Here is a 19,046-nt window from a genome sequence, read left to right as displayed (position 1 = left end):
GGTAGTGACTGAAATAACAAGATCGCGAATACAAGCGGCAGAAATGAGCTTCCTCCGAAGTGTGGCTGGCCTCTCCCTTGGAGATAGGGTGAGAAGTTTGGCCATTCAGGAGGGGCTCAGAGTAGAGCAGCTGCTCCTCTACATCGAAAGGAGCCAGTTGAGGTGGTTTTCCGGGCATGTCCCACCGGGAGGAGGCCCCGGGGCAGACCCAGGACACGCTGGAGAGATTATATTTCTCGGCTGGCCTGTGTTCCCCCGGATAAGCTGGAGGAGATGGCTGGGGAGAGGGAGGTCTGGGCTTCTCTGCTTGGGCTGCTGCCCCTGCGACCCGGCCCCGGATAAGCGGAAGAAAATGGATGGATGTTAAGCACAGAGTTCTTAACTTCAGCTTCACAGACAGAGTTACATGTATTTACATTTCCTGAGCAGGGCTTCAAAGTGTAAATCCACATAGTGTTTCGTGTACACTTCAAGATGCTGCAACAAATCATTTTGTTTCTTTCAGAACTGTGATTTTTTTTTTTTTTTTTTAATTGAAATATTTTCCATTTCTGTTGTCCATCAAATTACTTAAGCTAATGTTTCAGTGGTTAGAGATGACAGAAGACGGAGATGAAGTTTGCAGCCTCTCGCAGCCATTTTCAACTGGTGTTAAAATGGAAACTCAAACAGTCAGTCCATCAGTCTACATTGAATTGGATAAATTTGGCAATTATGTGCAATCTGTTTGCAACAATAGGGTAAATCAGTAAAAACTGCTAATCTGATGCTGCTTAAATGCAGAGAAATTCACATTAACGGTTTACCTTCAGAGTCCTGCCAGAACCAGATTTGAAATAGAAATCCAGAAATAGTGACGTTGTTGCTGCCAAACTGCAATTTAACAGCAACATGAGACAAGCGCTCTTTGATATTGGAACCAGAACAAAATGAAGAAAGATCATAAAGAAACTCAGTGTAATTAGCTCTTTAGTTTAAGATGAGAGTACCTCTGTGCAACCTCAGAAACAGCTCGCACGTACACACTGTGTACAAGCCATTATCCTGCAATATGATGCTACTGTGCAACTGCAAGACCAGTGTATATTCAGGTTTTGCTGTCCACTAACTAGACCACTATTCACGTGACTTTAACAAAGGTCCAGTCACACAGGCCTAGAGACCAGTGAACCCTGGTCACTGCTGGTCGCTAATGTATTATTCCCTGACTGGTTGGCAAATAGTTGCTGGCAGTTGCTAGGTGAAATTGGTTGCTAAGATACGGTGCTGAATCAGAAACTACCTTGTGATTGGTTTGGTCATTCGCAGATTACCACAGTTGTCCACAGTTTCCATGAAATACGCTGACTTCTGCAAACACTCACCAAGTTGCAAAGACAGAAATATTTCCTGTGTTTTAGACCAAATGCACATAAGATAGTAAAGCTGTGCAAGACATTATTATGCCACGCTGGTTTATTGATGGATTGTATTTATTTATGTATTTTATATATTTTCTCTTTTACTGCAAGAGGGCTCTAATGCAAACGAATAATGTTAAGTAGTAAACTGTGAAAACTGGAAATGGGGAACATTGGCCTTCAAAATAAAAGTTGTGCCTCACCACTACAGCCAAAGCATTCCAAAGTTTTACTTTGAAGGAGAAAATTTTCTGCTTCGTCTTTGTGTCTTAATTTTCCAAGTGTTACTTACACTCTGAGAGCAGTGAGCCAGTGTTTGCAGACTAGTCTGCGTTTTCCATGCAAACTACGAGTGACCACAGCCATCTACTGCCCACCCAAGCAGTCACAGAGAGGTTTTTGGTGCAGCACAATACAGTGGGGCAAAAAAGTATTTAGTCAGCCACCGATTGTGCAAGTTCCCCCACTTAAAATGATGACAGAGGTCAGTAATTTGCACCAGAGGTACACTTCAACTGTGAGAGACCAAATGTGAAAAAAAAAATCCATGAATTCACATGGTAGGATTTGTAAAGAATTTATTCGTAAATCAGGGTGGAAAATAAGTATTTGGTCACCTCAAACAAGGAAGATCTCTGGCTCTCACAGACCTGTAACGTCCTCTGTAAGAAGCTTTTCTGTCCCCCACTCGTTACCTGTATGAATGGCACCTGTTTGAACTCATCATCTGTATAAAAGACACCTGTCCACAGCCTCAAACAGTCAGACTCCAAACGCCGCCATGGCCAAGACCAAAGAGCTTTCGAAGGACACCAGGAAAAGTATTGTAGACCTGCACCAGACTGGGAAGAGTGAATCTACAATAGGCAAGCAGCTTGGTGTGAAAAAATCAACTGTGGGAGCAATCATCAGAAAATGGAAGACATACAAGACCACTGATAATCTCCCTCGATCTGGGGCTCCACGCAAGATCTCATCCCGTGGGGTCAAAATGATCATGAGAACGGTGAGCAAAGATCCCAGAACCACACGGGGGGACCTGGTGAATGACCTGCAGAGAGCTGGGACCAAAGTAACAAAGGTCACCATCAGTAACACACTACAACGGCAGGGACTCAAATCCCGCAGTGCCAGACGTGTTCCGCTGCTGAAGCCAGTGCATGTCCAGGCCCGTCTGAAGTTTGCCAGAGAGCACATGGATGATACAGCAGAGGATTGGGAGAATGTCATGTGGTCAGATGAAACCAAAGTAGAACTTTTTGGTATAAACTCAACTCGTCGTGTTTGGAGGAAGAAGAATACTGAGTTGCATCCCAAGAACACCATACCTACTGTGAAGCATGGGGGTGGAAACATCATGCTATGGGGCTGTTTTTCTGCCAAGGGGACAGGACGACTGATCCGTGTTAAGGACAGAATGAATGGGGCCATGTATCGTGAGATTTTGAGCCAAAACCTCCTTCCATCAGTGAGAACTTTGTAGATGAAACGAGGCTGGGTCTTCCAACATGACGATGATCCAAAACACACCGCCCGGGCAACAAAGGAGTGGCTCCGTAAGAAGCATTTGAAAGTCCTGGAGTGGCCTAGCCAGTCTCCAGACCTCAACCCCATAGAAAATCTGTGGCGGGAGTTGAAAGTCCGTGTTGCTCGGCGACAGCCCCAAAACATCACTGCTCTCGAGAAGATCTGCATGGAGGAATGGGCCAAAATACCAGCTACTGTGTGTGCAAACCTGGTAAAGACCTATAGTAAACGTTTGACCTCTGTTATTGCCAACAAAGGTTATGTTGCAAAGTATTGAGTTGTATTTTTGTTATTGACCAAATACTTATTTTCCACCCTGATTTACGAATAAATTCTTTACAAATCCTACCATGTGGATTCATGGATTTTTTTTTCACATTCTGTCTCTCACAGTTGAAGTGTACCTCTGGTGCAAATTACTGACCTCTGTCATCATTTTAGGTGGGGGAACTTGCACAATCGGTGGCTGACTAAATACTTTTTTGCCCCACTGTATGTCTCTTTGCAACCAGCCTCCTACAACGACTGGGCCAGTCCCTAGGACTTTGTGCCTGAGGCGTCATTAACCATTTCCGGGTCCAAACCGGAATACACCGTGTTCTGACTGAGGGATTAAAACGTGTTCAGGTTAAATATAATAAAATATTAAGCATTAAAATGCGTTATAAAGACAACAGCCTTAATGAACGGAGTAGGAGTTTGGACTGGAAGCAGGATTTATATGTCATCCGTTAACAACAAGATTCAATGGACTCCACAGCATCAACTTAATATTTCAGATGGAAATGTTTAATTTGCATAGCATAGTAATAAAAACTTAGAAATCCTAACAAATTCATTAGATTATGACTTAAATGTGTTTCAAATGGCTGTATGCTGCCCTTGGATGATGCTGCCTAAATAGAGTAAAAGAGAAGTGAGAGTTTTTACTTCAAATCAAGCTTCATGTTTGATCTGAGTAGCAATGAAACCAAATCACACTGCAGAGAGAGACACACTCAGTTTGATTAACAGCTGAGCTGGTCATTAAATAAAATGCATGTTCTGCGGTTGAAAATAAAAACATTGCATGTCTGAAGCTTTGTACTCGCAGGAGCTGAGCGTCTGCTCATTTGTGCCTCGGCTGTGAAGGAGGGACCGTTTGATTACATGCAGATAAACCGCAGTGGAAAGTTGTAAATCAGTCAGGTTCAGGCTCGAGGTGCTTCTCACAGGAGTTAAATAAATAGTCTGTTTGGTGTAATCTGCTGACAGTCTAGGTAATTTTTTTCTCTTTCCTCTGCAGGTATTTTGAACATTTGCAGTATTTGCAGATCTTCTCTGATATCTGTGGCTTCAGGACAGAGGCTGATTTTGGTGCATGTGCAGAGTTGCTGTAGCTGCAGTTTCATACCTGCCCACCTCATTTTCTCCGCTTTTTCTTTTCTCTGCAGACACAAAGACGGCTATTCCCTCCCAGCCCTTTCCAGTTAAGAGAATATAAAGGATCGGACGGCACATGAGAACACCACCACAGGTGAGAGGGGACTGGTTTGTGTCCTTCATGTAGACTCGTGTGCTGTAGCCAGGAGAGAACATGATGCACACTCAGCAGGACTTCATTGTGTAAAGTGGAGCTGATTAAGAAGTGGTAGTGTTATCAGATGATGCAGAGACCTTCCTCCTCCTTCTCCCAGTGTGAGATTAGCTCTAAACCCAAACACGAACACCTGTGTACGACTTTACAGCACGATAAAATAATCACAGTAAGATAATCTGTCCTGCTAGTCTAAACCCCCGATTGGTTTAAAGCTGCTGTGTGTTTAGGCAGATGACCAGTGAGTAATTAAACCTCCCAAAGGAGGACGACTAAACCCTGACCTGACGCTGCTGTTTAGTACAAACTGTCCTGAGCCCACCTTTTACCTCCTCTCTGATCCTCTTTCGGGGTCTGAGTCGCCACAAAGCTGCGAGGTAATTTCAGAGCATCTCCCCCCAACAAGAAAAACCCTGGAAACCACATCTCTGAAAGGCTTTCAGAGGAAGATAAACCACGACAGCGGCTTGCAGCCTCCACCAGGGTCACACGCCTTAAAGTCTTTGTTCTGCTGTGCCGGCTCCTACATCACTCCGTGTACGTTTAGAAAGAGATTCTGAACCCTTGAAAAGGCTGAAGAGTTTACTGCTGAGATTAACTGCAACACCGGAGAAGTTTGAGGGCAGAAAGCAGCATTTTGGATCCACAGTTACTGGAAAAATATTTATTTTACAGGGCTCTGGAAGTGGATGTACTTAACTGCTTAATTAAATTAATTAAATTCTATTCTTAAATACTTTTGTAATCTGTTGATTTCAGTTTTATTTATATGAAATCTCAAAATAAATTTAAAAAAGCCTGGTAGTGTAATGTAGCTCCAGTTTTTCTCCCCTGAAACTTAAACTTACCACTGCTGTTTGTTTCATATAAATAATGAAAGTACCAATTTTCTGTAATATTAATGGAGGAGAAACCACAACTGAATGACAAGAAAACTCAACACTGAGACTTGGCTTTGAGTTCCATGAATATTGAAAACAAAACCTGCACTGAATACATCTTGGTGTCTGGAGCTCTCCCAAACCCACATGAATAATTACAGGGGACATTAAGCTACAGTGATGATAGGGACAGCTAATAAATCTCCCTTCTTTGACTGTGTAAGTTTGTGGATTTTGTAAACGATGGACCACAAATCGAGAGAGTTTATTGATATGTCACATCGACCAAAGTGCTGCAAAAATATTAAAACAAATGAAGCCATTAAGAAGCAATTAAAACCATCGGGTAAACAAATCAAGCCATTAAAGGCAATTAAGAAAGCCCATCGTGTGGTAATCTACAGGGCTCGTTAACAGTGTAGGGTAAAACTGGTCCTAATCCGGGAAAGTTTGAGGGTAGATGTCCTGATATGGAAAGAAAAACTGTTTCAAGATTTATAGCAGAAAAAAGTAATCACTAATTTGTTATGTAAAGCATAAATTTACCTATTTATTGTTATACATTTTTTCTGGCTGTGGTGCCAAAGTTTTAATTCCCCAAAGGCTGCTCAACGACTGACATGTAAAACACCGATCTTGTTTCTTGTCTCTTTGAAACAGGAACTCGGACTCATCGCGGCCTCATTCAGTCACTCGGTTTAAATTCAAGTTGATGCAGAGCTGAGGAGGTTTCGGGACAAACCGCTGGCTTCTACACTCCCCAGCGCTCTGAGCTTCATACCAGAGGACAACCAGCCATCGGGGAAAACAAACGTTTAGGCCATTTTAAAAATGTCAGAAAGCTGTCGTCTGCAGCTGACGATGAAGAGGAGCTCAGGGGACGACCACAGCATCGATCGGGTTGATATCGATTGACCCTGGACTGCTTTTATATATGTCTGCTGACTCTATATGTCTGTAGGCTGTGTGTCACATGATTAGGAAGTAATCTGATGGTTCCCCCAGATGTTAATGCAATTTACAAAAAAAAAAAAAGGTCTCCAGTGGTGGGTAGCAATTTGTTTCATACCAGCATAATTTTATGATGTTCAGATAATATTTTCTAGATAAATAATAGAGATGTTCTTTAACTTCCTATTGTACACCTGAACCTTATATATCGAGTGAAGATGCAGTAGTGATAAAAAAAAGTTATTACTTTTCTATCAAGTTTGATTCAAAGGACATTTGGATGCTTAACGAGGTTAAAATATCCAGTATTTATTCTTTCTCTCATCCCTTATTAGATTTATTATGCCCCATATTTAATTTTTGTAATGTTTTATGGTCTCGTCTTAATCCCAAGGTTGGGAATCTAGAGCTTTAAACTATGGCTAGCTGCAGTGCAGTGCTGAGCTAATGCTGATTGCTCAAGACTCCGCGTTAGTAAAACGTGTATGCATTGGCCAACCTTGATGTTAACACCTGGATCCTTTAAGATGTAGCCACAGGGTTTTTCTTGGATGTTACTGCAGAAATTAAGCTGTGGGAATACTTCCATGTTTTTTTGCAAGATGATTTACACTTTAATGAAACACTAACAAACTGTTGACAAACTGTTGTAAAATTACGGAGTTCCTGTATTTGCTGTGAAAATGTTGAGGATTACCATCACACCTTCTCTGCCACATGTAGTGGCTTCAAAATCCAGGAGTTTGGGTGATTACAGAATAGTTGTATCTATTTTATGATGTAGAACAAAACATGAAATCAGGTGACCCATCAATGGTTAAGGTTTGATTTTGCTTCAGCCTTGTTAAATAAGCAGATCGTTTAGAAATGAAAAGCTATTGTCTTTTAAATGTGTTGTCACAAACTGAACATTACACTCACTGTGTGCTAGCTGCTAGTATTAAACATTAAATCTACAGTTACAACAAAACCTAAATAAAAATCCACCCACTTCCTTGACCTAACCCCGAACCCTTCTATAACAAAACCACAGTTAACCAAAGACATTTTTTCAGGCGTCAAAAAATAAACCTTTAACAAGACCCACAGAGTTTTTCATGTAACACTATGTATGTGATTGTGTTTTCGGCATGGTAGTCATAAATCAAACACAGTACTTAGTGTTTGTTTCTTGTTTGCAGTTTTTGGTTGTGACTGTAATGCTAACTGCTAAAATTTAAAACTTTTTAGTCTTCTAATAATACATTTAACAGTGACAGAAACAATTCAACACAGCTAAACATAAAACAATACCACAAGCCATTTAGCATAAAGGCCCAATAAAAATATGGTGCTTTTAGCTAGTTAACAACTTTTGCATGAGTTTGTGGTTCTGTCTTTTTTGCTACCTAGCTAACATGGCGACTACTTAAAAGTATTGAGCATTCTCAACATTTGGACTGTTTTAATTTCACTATCCCTGTTACTATGGTCGCTGACAACAATTTGACAGCAAAAGTGTAAAGTACACAATTTGAGATGCAGTGCAGTTGTCTACAGCTACAATAACTGATCAAAGGTGGCACCATTAGTGGGTGGCTGAATGCTAACATAGTGCCCGCTTTATTGAATACGTTTCTAACATTTGCATGCTAGCATACTAACATTTTACAGCAGAGCTGGGAGAGAATTAATTTGATCAGGTGGTGGCGCTAGAGGAACTGTCAGAGGATAACCAACGTTTTTATTGTTCATCCATGATAGTACATATAGCTCTCAAAGTTCTAAATATATGCAACATGGATTCATGGATTTATCCTTTGTGTACATGCATTAACTATCCTTAATGTAATATTAGCTCTTACATGCTCTGACAGACACCGTGAACTAGAAACGTTTACCGTGTAACTCTTGGTGTTATCTAATTGTTCCCTACATTGTGATATTTCTGTAATTTTTATTTACATTCTGCTGCTATTACACAGGAAGTCAAGCAATACGCAAAACCCCCCTAAAGTTCATTGAGGGGATTAATTTGAACTCAAGTACCGCATACCATCAAAGGTGCGACTTGCACACCTGTGAAATGTACATTTGAGTCAGTTTAGAGGCTTAGAAGTGGATGTAGTTGCCATAAACTTAAACTGCACTGCAAAGAGTTAGTAAATTGAGCTAGCTGAAAACCATGTTGCAGCAACAAAGCTAGTAATATATCCTTTGGATTAGGATTATTTGTCATTGTTTGGTTAGAAAGCATGGATGAACTTTTAGTTATTAGACAGTTAAACAGGACGCCAGTTATAAACTTTCTCTTGCGTGATGCATTTACATATGTTAGTCTATATTATGGTGCAAATTTGCACCAACATGAACTGGTAGTGGTCAGTTTACGTGAGTTAAACTGTCAAATCTGATGTTGTTTCAGGGCAGCTGGAGCTATACAGTTCAAATTCACTTTTACACAGAGACGAGAAAAAAAAGTTAAGAGCTTGGAGTAAATGAAGTTGTCATAGACTTTCCTTTGCAAAAAAAAAAAAAAAAAAAAAAGGTGAACAGTCAGCAGTGTTAATGTTTGTCTAAAAACAAGTAAACCCTAGGACACAGCAATTTGTCCACGCTAGCACGTAAGCTAATATTATGTAGAGAAAAAAAAAAACGGAATTCTGATTGACATCAACAAAAAATGTATACAATTTATATGTAAGTGCTTATTACACTGGGCACAGGAAAACAAATATTTTGGAAATCTGTCAGAAATATTTGCTTAAAACTAAAAATTATATGGTTTATTAGTCAAACTGAAAACTGATGTGGTTTTGCCCAAATGTAAGCCGCCATGCAGTTCTATTCTGAAAAGCCAGAAATGAATCAAACAGAACGTTCAGTTCGTCATTCTGCTCAGCAATGCAAGTAAATAACTGTAATTTGGCATTTTAAAGAACAAATTATTTGCATTTTTTTGGTTAAAAAAATGCATGGATAACAATAATTAACAATAACAATAAGCATCCCAATGCAACGGTATTCATGTTTGATGTGAACACACCATAAAACTGGTGAGCGGGCCCTGTAAATCTCTTCCTGCTGAGAGGCTCGGGACACATTTTTCATTGTGTTAGAAACTGAAAAAAAAAAAACAGAACAAAAGAAGCTTTTTGTTTTTAGTTTCATTTATATGGCGTTATACTTGTAAATGAATTCTGTGGAGTCAAATGATCTTCCATTAAAGTCGTAGGTAGTAAGACCAAATCTTACCTTTCTCAGGATTAATCTTACTCGCACGGATCATGTCACAGATCAAACCGATACTTAAACTTCCCAAACGCTGTCGTCTTATTGATGTAAACACTGTTCGCTGTTTTTGTCTCAAATCAATGCATCTACTGATGGTTATTGCTGCTTGTGTGGGGAGGGAAGCCTCCCCCAATGACTGTAATGTGGACTTTTCTTATTTAAAGTCTTAAAATATTATGTGTTTGTTTCACAATCAGTAGTTGAAAATACAAAACTGTGCTGAATAAAACTCCATCTTCTTCATTTTGAAAGCATTTTCTCTGAGGTGGAAAAGAGGAGGCGAGAGGTGAGTGAAACATGGAATGCTTTTATTCATCCGTTAGAGATCAGCGTTAGAAAAATGACAGTGGACAAAGGCAGTGCTTCCCCAGGAATGATTGCAATGTGTGGCGAGAAACAGATCGCAGCAAATCCACAAGACTTTCTTTGCATGTTATGGAGGAAAATATCTCGAGGTCATCACTTGGTTAAAACAAACACTGAGGTCTTAATGACGGCAAAGCTCAGAGCGCGTCCCCTTTACACTCAGCATTAACACGTGTACTGGCACATTATATACAAATGCCAAGCTTGGTGAAGTTGATCTTTGTATTTGGTACAGATTTTACTGAAGAAATTTGAGGTTTTCTGACCTGCTTCAAACACGGCTGGAATCCTTACAAATGAAAATTCCTGGACCAGTCTGATTTTCCATGTTGATGTTTTTTAAAGCTATTATTTGGCAAAATGAATCATGAAGATTATACGGTCTCCAAGATAGTCCTGCTGCAGTTCCCCCCACACTGATGATGGGCCTTTTCCCCAGCAAAACATTTTGTGTCTATCAACAATGGCCGCAGTCCACTCGGCTCCTGGTTCAGTGCGATGGCTTAGTAAATGGAACCGAGCTAGGTCAACATGTCTGCTGTGGAAGAGGCCCACACACCAAGCTCGCAGTGGGTCCAAAATTGTAATCTGACCCTCTGATCAGTTTGGTTGGCATTTCTAGTCTTTCTCTGGCTCCAGTAGGCAAGACTGTACGCAGCTTTTAACAGGAAATGTCCCAAAAGGACTCACTTAACTATTGATAGCAGTCGTTCTAACCTAATTAGTACCCAAATGGTATGATTTCATCAATTGTTGATGTTGACGTGTGATATATGGTTTTTGATGACCTTATATTGTTGCATGTCTCAGATACAAATTGGGCCTCGTTTGTTTACGATGTGGGAATTAAATTCCCCTTTTCAGTGATCGTGCTCAGAGCCCAATGCCAAAAACCTGAGTCAGCCTCTTTTGTGATAATTCAGGTTTTGTATAGCCAGCTAAAGCAGCTAAAACAAAAGCCTGGCTATGCAGAGCATGCTTATATTAAACCCCTCTGCTACATGCAGTTGTTTATATAATCTACTTCTGAGATTAATAAAATAATGTTTAAATCAAGTTTTAGGTTCTTTTTAAATTTAGCTGGTGGTAAGTGAGCCGTCTTCATCAACTATCAGATCCATCCTGGCTGTGCTGTTATCGCTGTCTGTAAAGGGGTTCGGCTACTTTGCAACAAGACAGATGTTCATGCTTTCAGACAATCTCAGCTACATTTTTCTTGTGCAGAGCATCAAAGGGGGAACAGAAAGCTTGGGAACAAACAGGCTCGGGGGAATAACGCAGTGCGACGTCACCACAGATTGTCTGTCATTGTTGTTTTTTTTTCTTCTAAGTAATGACAAAAGAGGCCTGTTTTTTCCTTCTTAGCTGAGTTTGTGTGATTTATTGCTTGACGATCTCATGTGCCCAAGCCGATGAAGTAGAAACTGTTCTTTGAAAAATAAACTTTTACATTCCAGTAGGAATAACACTGCTGTCTGCACATACCGCCCTATAGAAAATATTCAGTGTTATATGAATGTTCCAGTTTGAGGCCAAGTACCAGTGCATCGTAGAGTTCGTGCTCGAAAGCTTCTCACACAGCAGGGAAATGTCCAGTCTGACAGAATATCTTAACAACTGATTCCAAACCATATTGTTTTGTGCTACCTTGGGATTCGCTGCACTTGCAAATTACTAAACAAATCAAATTCAAAGTGTTGAAGCATGGCTGAGTTATTCGGGTCTCTTTTTGCGGCGCTGATCTGTTCTGAAAAACACCACGAACACGTGGAGTCGTATCTCAGCACTCAGCAGTTGCATAATTAATTCACATTTTCTGCTCGGCTCCTTAAACAGAAATTAATCATGGATGGGGCTCCGCTAATGAGGAAAAAAACCAAAAACAAGGTTTCATGTCCGGAGCCACGTTTGGTCTCAAAAGGTTTTTGGACCCTTTACTAATTTAAATCACATACGATGAGAAGAAACAAAAGAATCACGACATGAAAAAATCAACAAGGTCTCAAGTTACATTCAGCTGGAAAAACAGGAGGTAATAAAAAAAAAAAGTATTTGTAAATATTGGATTTAATTCGGTGGAATAATCGGACACCCATGCATGCAGCCTCGTGGTGAGAGCTTGCAGCTCCTTGTGCGAGTTTCTCTTTTTCACCCTCCAATAACCGCATGAAGACGACGTAAACAGCAGCTTTTAAGTCGGAGCGGGATCACCAGCTAGCTGTTAAGACGGAAGCGACACACCTGTGAGATTTCAGTGTAATCATCAGGATCATCAGGAATGCATAATTACAGAGGAATTAAACTTGTTCTGGGGAGGCAGCTTTGAATAAACAAACAGAAAGTCCTACCTTTCAGCATTTAAACCCTGTTAAAGTAGTATTAAGGCCTCATAGTTAGACTTGCACACATGTTACAGAAATGTTGGAAAACAACCGGATGTGATCATTTAGCATGATTTTTCGTTTCTGCATAGGGTTCAATGCAAAACTTCCCCGCCCTGCCCCCACTGAGGAACCAAAAGCCAGTGAGAACGAAAACTCATCAAACGGAGGAAAAACAAAAGGACAGTTGAGAAAAACAAAACGCCGTTCACGTCGAACGCCCTGGAGTCAGAACCTGTGCAGCGCGCCCGCACTCCATCTGTGTCAGGTAGCTGGTGCATTCGTCCCTTTGTTTGCAGCGCGAAGCCCCGCCTCCGGGCCCCGTCACTTGAACATGCTCTGCAGCATGGCTGTGGCGTAGGTGGGCCGCGCCTGCCGGCTCTCGATGGCGCTGCGGAGGTACTGGATCCCGCCGCAGCGTTCCCAGATCTCCTCGAACTGCCGGGGGAGGATCTCGGCACCCCGCTTCCTCGAGAGGCCCGTCTCCTCCAGGCTCAGCTCGCACATCTCCATGTCGTCCTTTCCTGTGAGAAGAAACGAGTCAGAAAAGAAAAAAAAGACGTGAAACGCAGTGATGAGGAACTCAAACAAGGCCAACTGCACTGTCAACAAAAATGCTTGCAGAATAGTTTCACACTGGAAAACCACCACGAGTCTGTGGCAATAGTTCACATCTCTCATTTGGAAGTTTTACTTAACTGAGAGAACCAAGTGCAGATGCCTGTTATATAAAGAAATGTATTTCTCTCCGGATAGCAAAGTCATTTTAGCCATTTTTCTTCTTTCAATGCATTCATTTAATTATTTACTATTTTAGATCCTCTCCGATTCTAAGTTTGCTCAAAGTTTAATACAAAGTTAAAGAATAAATTAGTTAAAGTGTAAAGCTGCTATTAGTCTCAAATAGGAAAACAATGGGAGAGATGTCTATGAGAGTTATAAACCCTTTAAAGAAAAATATAAAAGTTGTGTTAATAATAAATGCCACAAAATAAATGTAAAGCTAAATATGATTGCATATTTACACAAATCAGTTTGATATTTAACAAAAATATCAAACTTAAATAAAATGTTGAATGCTAACATCTTGAACACATTTCTTTGTTGTGCATATTGTTATATAATGCTAAACTAACGTTCGTAAGGTTAGCAGCCTTAACAGCCTTTGTTTAAAAAATGTAAGAATTTTTAACTTCCTCTGAAATATTTTGTTACGACACGAGAATAATGTTGATAATAATGTTCTGATACAGTATATATATATATTTTTTGCCATGTTAATAGCTCAAATGTATGTACTTAGCATGTTAGCATGCTAAAATACTAAATGTATAAATGTTGTTAAACTGCACCATAAACTAAAAAAGTTTTTTATCTCTAAAATGGGGAGAAATTATGGTGGTAAAATTAGACATTATTGTGAAACATGTTGACAACTGACAAAAAACCCAGAGCTGCTGCTAGCATATCTAAAATGTTAGCTAAAAATAACGTCATCTTAAATAGAGATTATGTAAATGGGGTTTAAATGTGAACAAAGGGAAAAAAACACAATACAAAGTTTTTCTAAATATTTCACCAATAATCTTTTTTTATAGATGTGGTTGCTATCTACTTTTACATTAGAGGCTTAAACACAGCCAAAGTTTCAAATAATGAGTTAAAAGTAGCTAAAAGTAATTTTGCTTCATTTTCAACAGGAACAGCAGACAAACATCGTGACTGCCGCAAAGTACGAGCAGTACAACTGACAAGCTCCTGGTGCTGCCGGCAGGCTTCCAGAAGCTGGCCAATTAGATGTTTGGGGGTCTTTAAAGGAAGGGCCCCTCAAGGAGACAAACGCTAATACAGAGCATATTTATACTCAATTTCAGCTCTTTTAGCAGACCAAATGTTCCCAGTTAGTGCAAATACACCTCTGTAATACTAAAAAACTATACAGCAGTACAACACTGAAAATTAAAAACCAACAACCAAAATTTTATGGGCAGAAACATGAATTGCGTGTTTAGGTTAACTAAACCCTCTTAAGATATACTGAAGGGCATCCTAAAAGGCCAATATTTGATCATTCAAGTCTTTTGACCTGTCAGTCAAGCAAAGCTGTTCTACTAGAGTCCCAGAATGAAAATGGCCCTGAATGATACTGCCTCTTAATATCTGAAATCACAGAGTGTTTAAGGCCCACTTTAACAGTCTGAATTAAATCTGTAGCCCTAGAAGCATTCAATGCCTTTATTCCACCAAACATATTCAATGCTTGCAATTTACATTCAGTGTGTATCTACAGCTGTTAAGGCAATAACAAGTTGCAGCAGTGTGCTCTCTGAGTGTCATATGAGGCAGTTACTCACCCACATACTGACGCCGTCTGAACACAGCGGCTGCAAAACAGCAGCTATTTCCCTACGACATGAGCTTTCTGAGACCGACGACCTCACAGTGTTCAAATCACACATCCTGCACAGCCGTGACTCGCTTTCATAAAGCCTCAAACCCACAGACGAGTGCAGCCCTCAGAGCCAAATTAAAGTTGAGAAATATGCTGCTAGGAGTTGTGATTTTTGAACTCATCAGCACACATATGCTCAGACAGGTGGGTGAACAAAACAAACGCTTCGTTTTTTCCTTCTTTACTGTTGTTGTACTCGTCATTTGGTACAATCTGCGATTTTACAGCTTGTTCTGACACAAACACTCACTCAGGCGCTTTCATTTAATTTGGCAAATTGTGGGAGGATGCAGCAGCATCTGTGGATATCTGTTATATTATGTTATCAATAGAATACAAATATTACACTTTGCTCTGACAAATGTTGGAGTTTCAAACCTTTTTTCTTTAATGCAACTGGAAAAAGATTCCAGATTGTTTTTCTTTGAAGTGCTCTGTATAGAGGACAATTAAAGAAATCCCAGGCACACTTTAACAATTCAAAGTAAATGTTTATCCCCAGTTAAACATTTACTTTCATAAAATCTCTTTTAGACACGGGAATTAAAGAGCAGCATATCAGGTCAATCAAGGGATTAAATTTAAGTAAAAACTGAATGTTATCGACAAGGTAAACTGTTGGAATGAGGGAAATTTCTGAGGAAAAAAAAAGGAAGGCATTTATGAAAGGCACATATTCAGGAGGCTTGCAGCTGGATAGCGTAGTGGTAAGACTGCACGGCTTTGGAATGGGATTCGCAAGTGCGATTCCCACCTGGGGGCGCCTGTATCCAGTAAGGGTCCTAGGCTAGACCCTCTCTACAGACAAATATGAAATATGATAAATATGAAGTGAGGTGTTGAGGAAAATTGACGGCGAAACAAGTAGTGTTGCAACATTTGGAGTATTTAAAAGTAGAAAGGGAGGCAGCGCCTTCAGTTTTCAGGCCCCTCCTCTATGGAGCTTCCCATTTGGATTCAGGAGACACTCTACTTTTGAGATTAGGTTTAAACCTTTCCCTTTTGCTAAAGCATATAGTCATGGCTGGATCAGCTGACCCTGAATCCTCTCTTAGTAACTCTGGATAGGTGTAGGCTGCTGGGGGATTCCCATGATGCACTGGGTGTTTCTTCTTCACTCCCTATGTGTTAATCGACCTCTCTGCATTAAATCATTCTTGTTATTAATCTCTTAATCCTGTTAAAAGGGAGTTTTTCCTTCCCACTGTCACCAAAGTGCTTGCTTATAGGGAGTCATATGATTGTTGGGTTTTTCTCTGTATGTATTATTGTAGGGTCTACCTTATAATATAAAGCGCCTTGAGGCGACTGTTGTTGTGATTTGGCGCTGTATAAATTAAATTAAATTGAATTGAACTGAATAAAGTCATGTAGAATGAAAACTGCAGCGTATCGCTCTAATGTTCTGATAAAAGCTGACGCGTGATTTCTGGCATTCTCGAAGGAGAGCTCGTCAAATCGCGGTTGATGATTCGTTGCACGGGCCTCCTAAAAATAAAAGCCTCTGCGTCTCTACGGAGAACAACCTGACGGTGCATTATGACTCGAATATAATCAATCTGCTGCACTCGCACAAAGTCAAAGTCTTGAACATTGATTAACAGCGAAGTGCTGCTTCTGATTTCATTTCTTTCTGTGGCTGTCGCAGAATCAACTCATCGATTTTCCTCTCCACCTCCACCCTTTCTTCTCGTTTTTTCTTCTACTCTTTAACTGCTTGTTTCCTTATGCCTGTCACTCACTCTGTCATACTGTGATGCAGCCCAATGGGTGGTGTAACTGTGTTTAACTTGGTGCATATATATGTTGTTTCATTTAGTCTGTAGATGGATAGACTCTCAAAGAACAGAATAACCCGGCCACTGTCGACTAACATATGTGTGCAGAAATGTTTCCAACACAGGTGAATGTATAACGTAAGGTAAAGACAGAGATTTATTTCCATGCTCAGTCTTTGCCTCCCTCAGATATCTGGGTTGTACTGACCTGCCACCAGTAGGATTGGGTGTTTATCGGGATGCAGCTCCATCTGCCTGGCGATCCAGGGTCCGTCGAAGTGCGCGTACCACCAGCCCTTCTTCTTGTTCTGGGGGTCCTTGTACTGGTCGCTCGGCCGGATGAACGGGATGCGGAAGTAGCGCTGCTGCCGGTTCATCGCCACCTCGTACTGCCGGGCCGGTATAGGTGGGGCTGGGTTCTGCTGGGCTGTTGATTGGATGCAGAGGGAAATATATTAAAAAAAAGTTAGGAGTCTTTCATAAATCAGAGACCATGTTTACATGCAGTAGCCTGGGAAGTGGTTATGGTAAATGTAGCTTATCCTGTTTCCTGTTTATCAACCTGTGCATTAACTTATGAAGCAGAGTAAAGACAGAGTTCTTTGCAGACTAAAGATAGACAAAAACATGTTGTTGTTGTTGTTTTTAAAAAAAAATAGTTTTCTACTTGGAGACGAGGGTAAGAATTTCAACAAACCACACTAAGGCTCAGAGGATGTTTAAAACTTTAGTTTTTTGCTTAATGACATGAAAGAAAAGGCTGGAGTTTTATCTGAACTTACTAATTCCAATGTTTACAGCTCGTTTTAGTGTTTTAGCTAAAAGCTGCTCGGCCTTGTTAATTATGCAAGAGACACAATAGTGAGTTGCAGTGAGCATACAGACATTAACAACAGCTGCCTGAGCACAAATTACATCTGACATTCTCAAACTGGACAGTTTAAAGGAATATTTTTGCATTTTACTCAGTAGCACTCCAAACAGCAGCGACCGTTTAGATTAGCATAAAAACTGGAAAAGAGAGGCTGATCCTGGTAAATAATATCTACCTTCAACCTCTGTGAATTCAGTAGATACAGTTTTACATACATTTAATCTGACAAACTTTAAGGTCTTTTAAAGGCACATCTAATTAAAGCCGTAGGGGTGTCATTGGTAGCTTCGTAACCTTCAAGTTTGTCCTTTTTTCTACTAGAAGATCTGGTTACAGGATGCAGCTTCGTGTTTACCAGCTGGCATGAAAGTCTTTTAAGGCAAACTTGCATATACCAAATCTGCAATTAAAGTACATTAAAATGCAAGTGATTAAAAAAAAGCTTGACCTGTGTTGAGTTTAAATGATCTTGTTCTTGACATCAACACAGCACTGTAAGTCAGAGGCTGCTTGACCTTGCGTCAGTATTCCCCTAAACATACTTAGAAAACAGGAAATACTTTGTATCAATAGGTAACTTCACATCTGAGCAGACAAGTATCACATGTGGAGTTCCCCGAGGTTCCATCTTGGGACCCCTTCTGTTTAACATCTACATGCTCCCACTGGCACAGATTATAAAGAACAACAAAATAAACTACCACAGCTATGCAGATGACACAAATATATATCACAATGTCACCAGGAGACCGAGGCCCTGTACAGGCTCTTGGTAAATGCATTGAGGAAATTAATGACTGGTTGTGCCACAATTTTCTCCAGCTAAACAAAAACAAAACTGAAGTAATAGTCTTTGGATCCAAAGAAAAACGATTACAGGTCACCAGAGAACTTCAATCTATACACCTAAAAACCACAAACCAGGCGAGAAATTTGGGTGTAGTGATGGATGCAGACCTAACTTAGAAAAACACATTAAGACAATAACAAAATCAGCTTACTATCACCTCAAGAATATTTCAAGGATAAAAGATCTGATGTCTTGGACCTGGAAAAACTAGTCCATGCATTCATCTTTAGTAGGCTTGATTACTGTAACAGCCTCTTTACAGGTCTACCTAAAAAAAAAATCAGTCAGACAACTACAGCTCATTCAGAACTCTGCTGCTCGAGTCCTCACTAAGACCAAAAAAGTGGACCACATCAGTCCAGCTCTGAGGTCTTTACACTGGCTGCCTGTCCGTCAGAGGATAGACTTTAAAGTTCTGATGCTGGCCTATAAAGCTCTGAATGGTTTAGGACCAAAATACATCAATGACCTCCTGACCCAGTATGAACCTTCCAGATCCCTCAGGTCATCTGGATCCGGTCTTTTATCAGTTCCCAGAGTCAGAACCAGACACGGAGAAGCTGCATTCAGCTTTTATGCTCCATATATGTGGAACAAACTCCCAGAAAGCCTCAGATCAGCTGAAACACTCAGTTTATTTAAATCCAGGTTGAAGACTCACCCACCCAGCTGCATTTGAATAAAGCACCAAATCCACACTTTTAAGCTTAAATTTCAAAACTTACATTTAACTACTG

The 19,046-nt window shown here is 40.3% G+C and overlaps 2 protein-coding genes across 9 annotated transcripts in view; one reads left to right on the top strand and one right to left on the bottom strand.

The window, feature by feature from the left end:
- LOC113037600 (uncharacterized) overlaps positions 1 to 9,851 on the top strand; it is a 64,889-nt gene extending 55,038 nt beyond the window's left edge. The window contains exons 16-17 of the mRNA XM_080289814.1: positions 4,361 to 4,443; positions 6,045 to 9,851. Of these exons, the coding sequence (XP_080145940.1) occupies positions 4,361 to 4,400 (40 nt within the window). The 3' untranslated portion in view covers positions 4,401 to 4,443; positions 6,045 to 9,851. The remainder of the gene's footprint in view (positions 1 to 4,360; positions 4,444 to 6,044) is intronic.
- Positions 9,852 to 9,895: 44 nt separating this feature from the next.
- myo6a (myosin VIa) overlaps positions 9,896 to 19,046 on the bottom strand; it is a 155,450-nt gene continuing 146,299 nt past the window's right edge. For all 8 annotated transcript variants that reach the window (XM_080289818.1, XM_080289815.1, XM_080289819.1 and 5 more), the window contains 2 exons: positions 16,794 to 17,012; positions 9,896 to 12,879 (listed from right to left, as the gene is read on the bottom strand). In XM_080289818.1, the coding sequence (XP_080145944.1) occupies positions 12,680 to 12,879; positions 16,794 to 17,012 (419 nt within the window). In that variant the 3' untranslated portion in view covers positions 9,896 to 12,679. The remainder of the gene's footprint in view (positions 12,880 to 16,793; positions 17,013 to 19,046) is intronic.

Source organism: Astatotilapia calliptera, chromosome 15, assembly GCF_964374335.1.
Source record: "Astatotilapia calliptera chromosome 15, fAstCal68.1, whole genome shotgun sequence".
Taxonomy (NCBI): domain Eukaryota; kingdom Metazoa; phylum Chordata; class Actinopteri; order Cichliformes; family Cichlidae; genus Astatotilapia; species Astatotilapia calliptera.
This window is presented reverse-complemented; position numbering and strand designations above follow the sequence as displayed.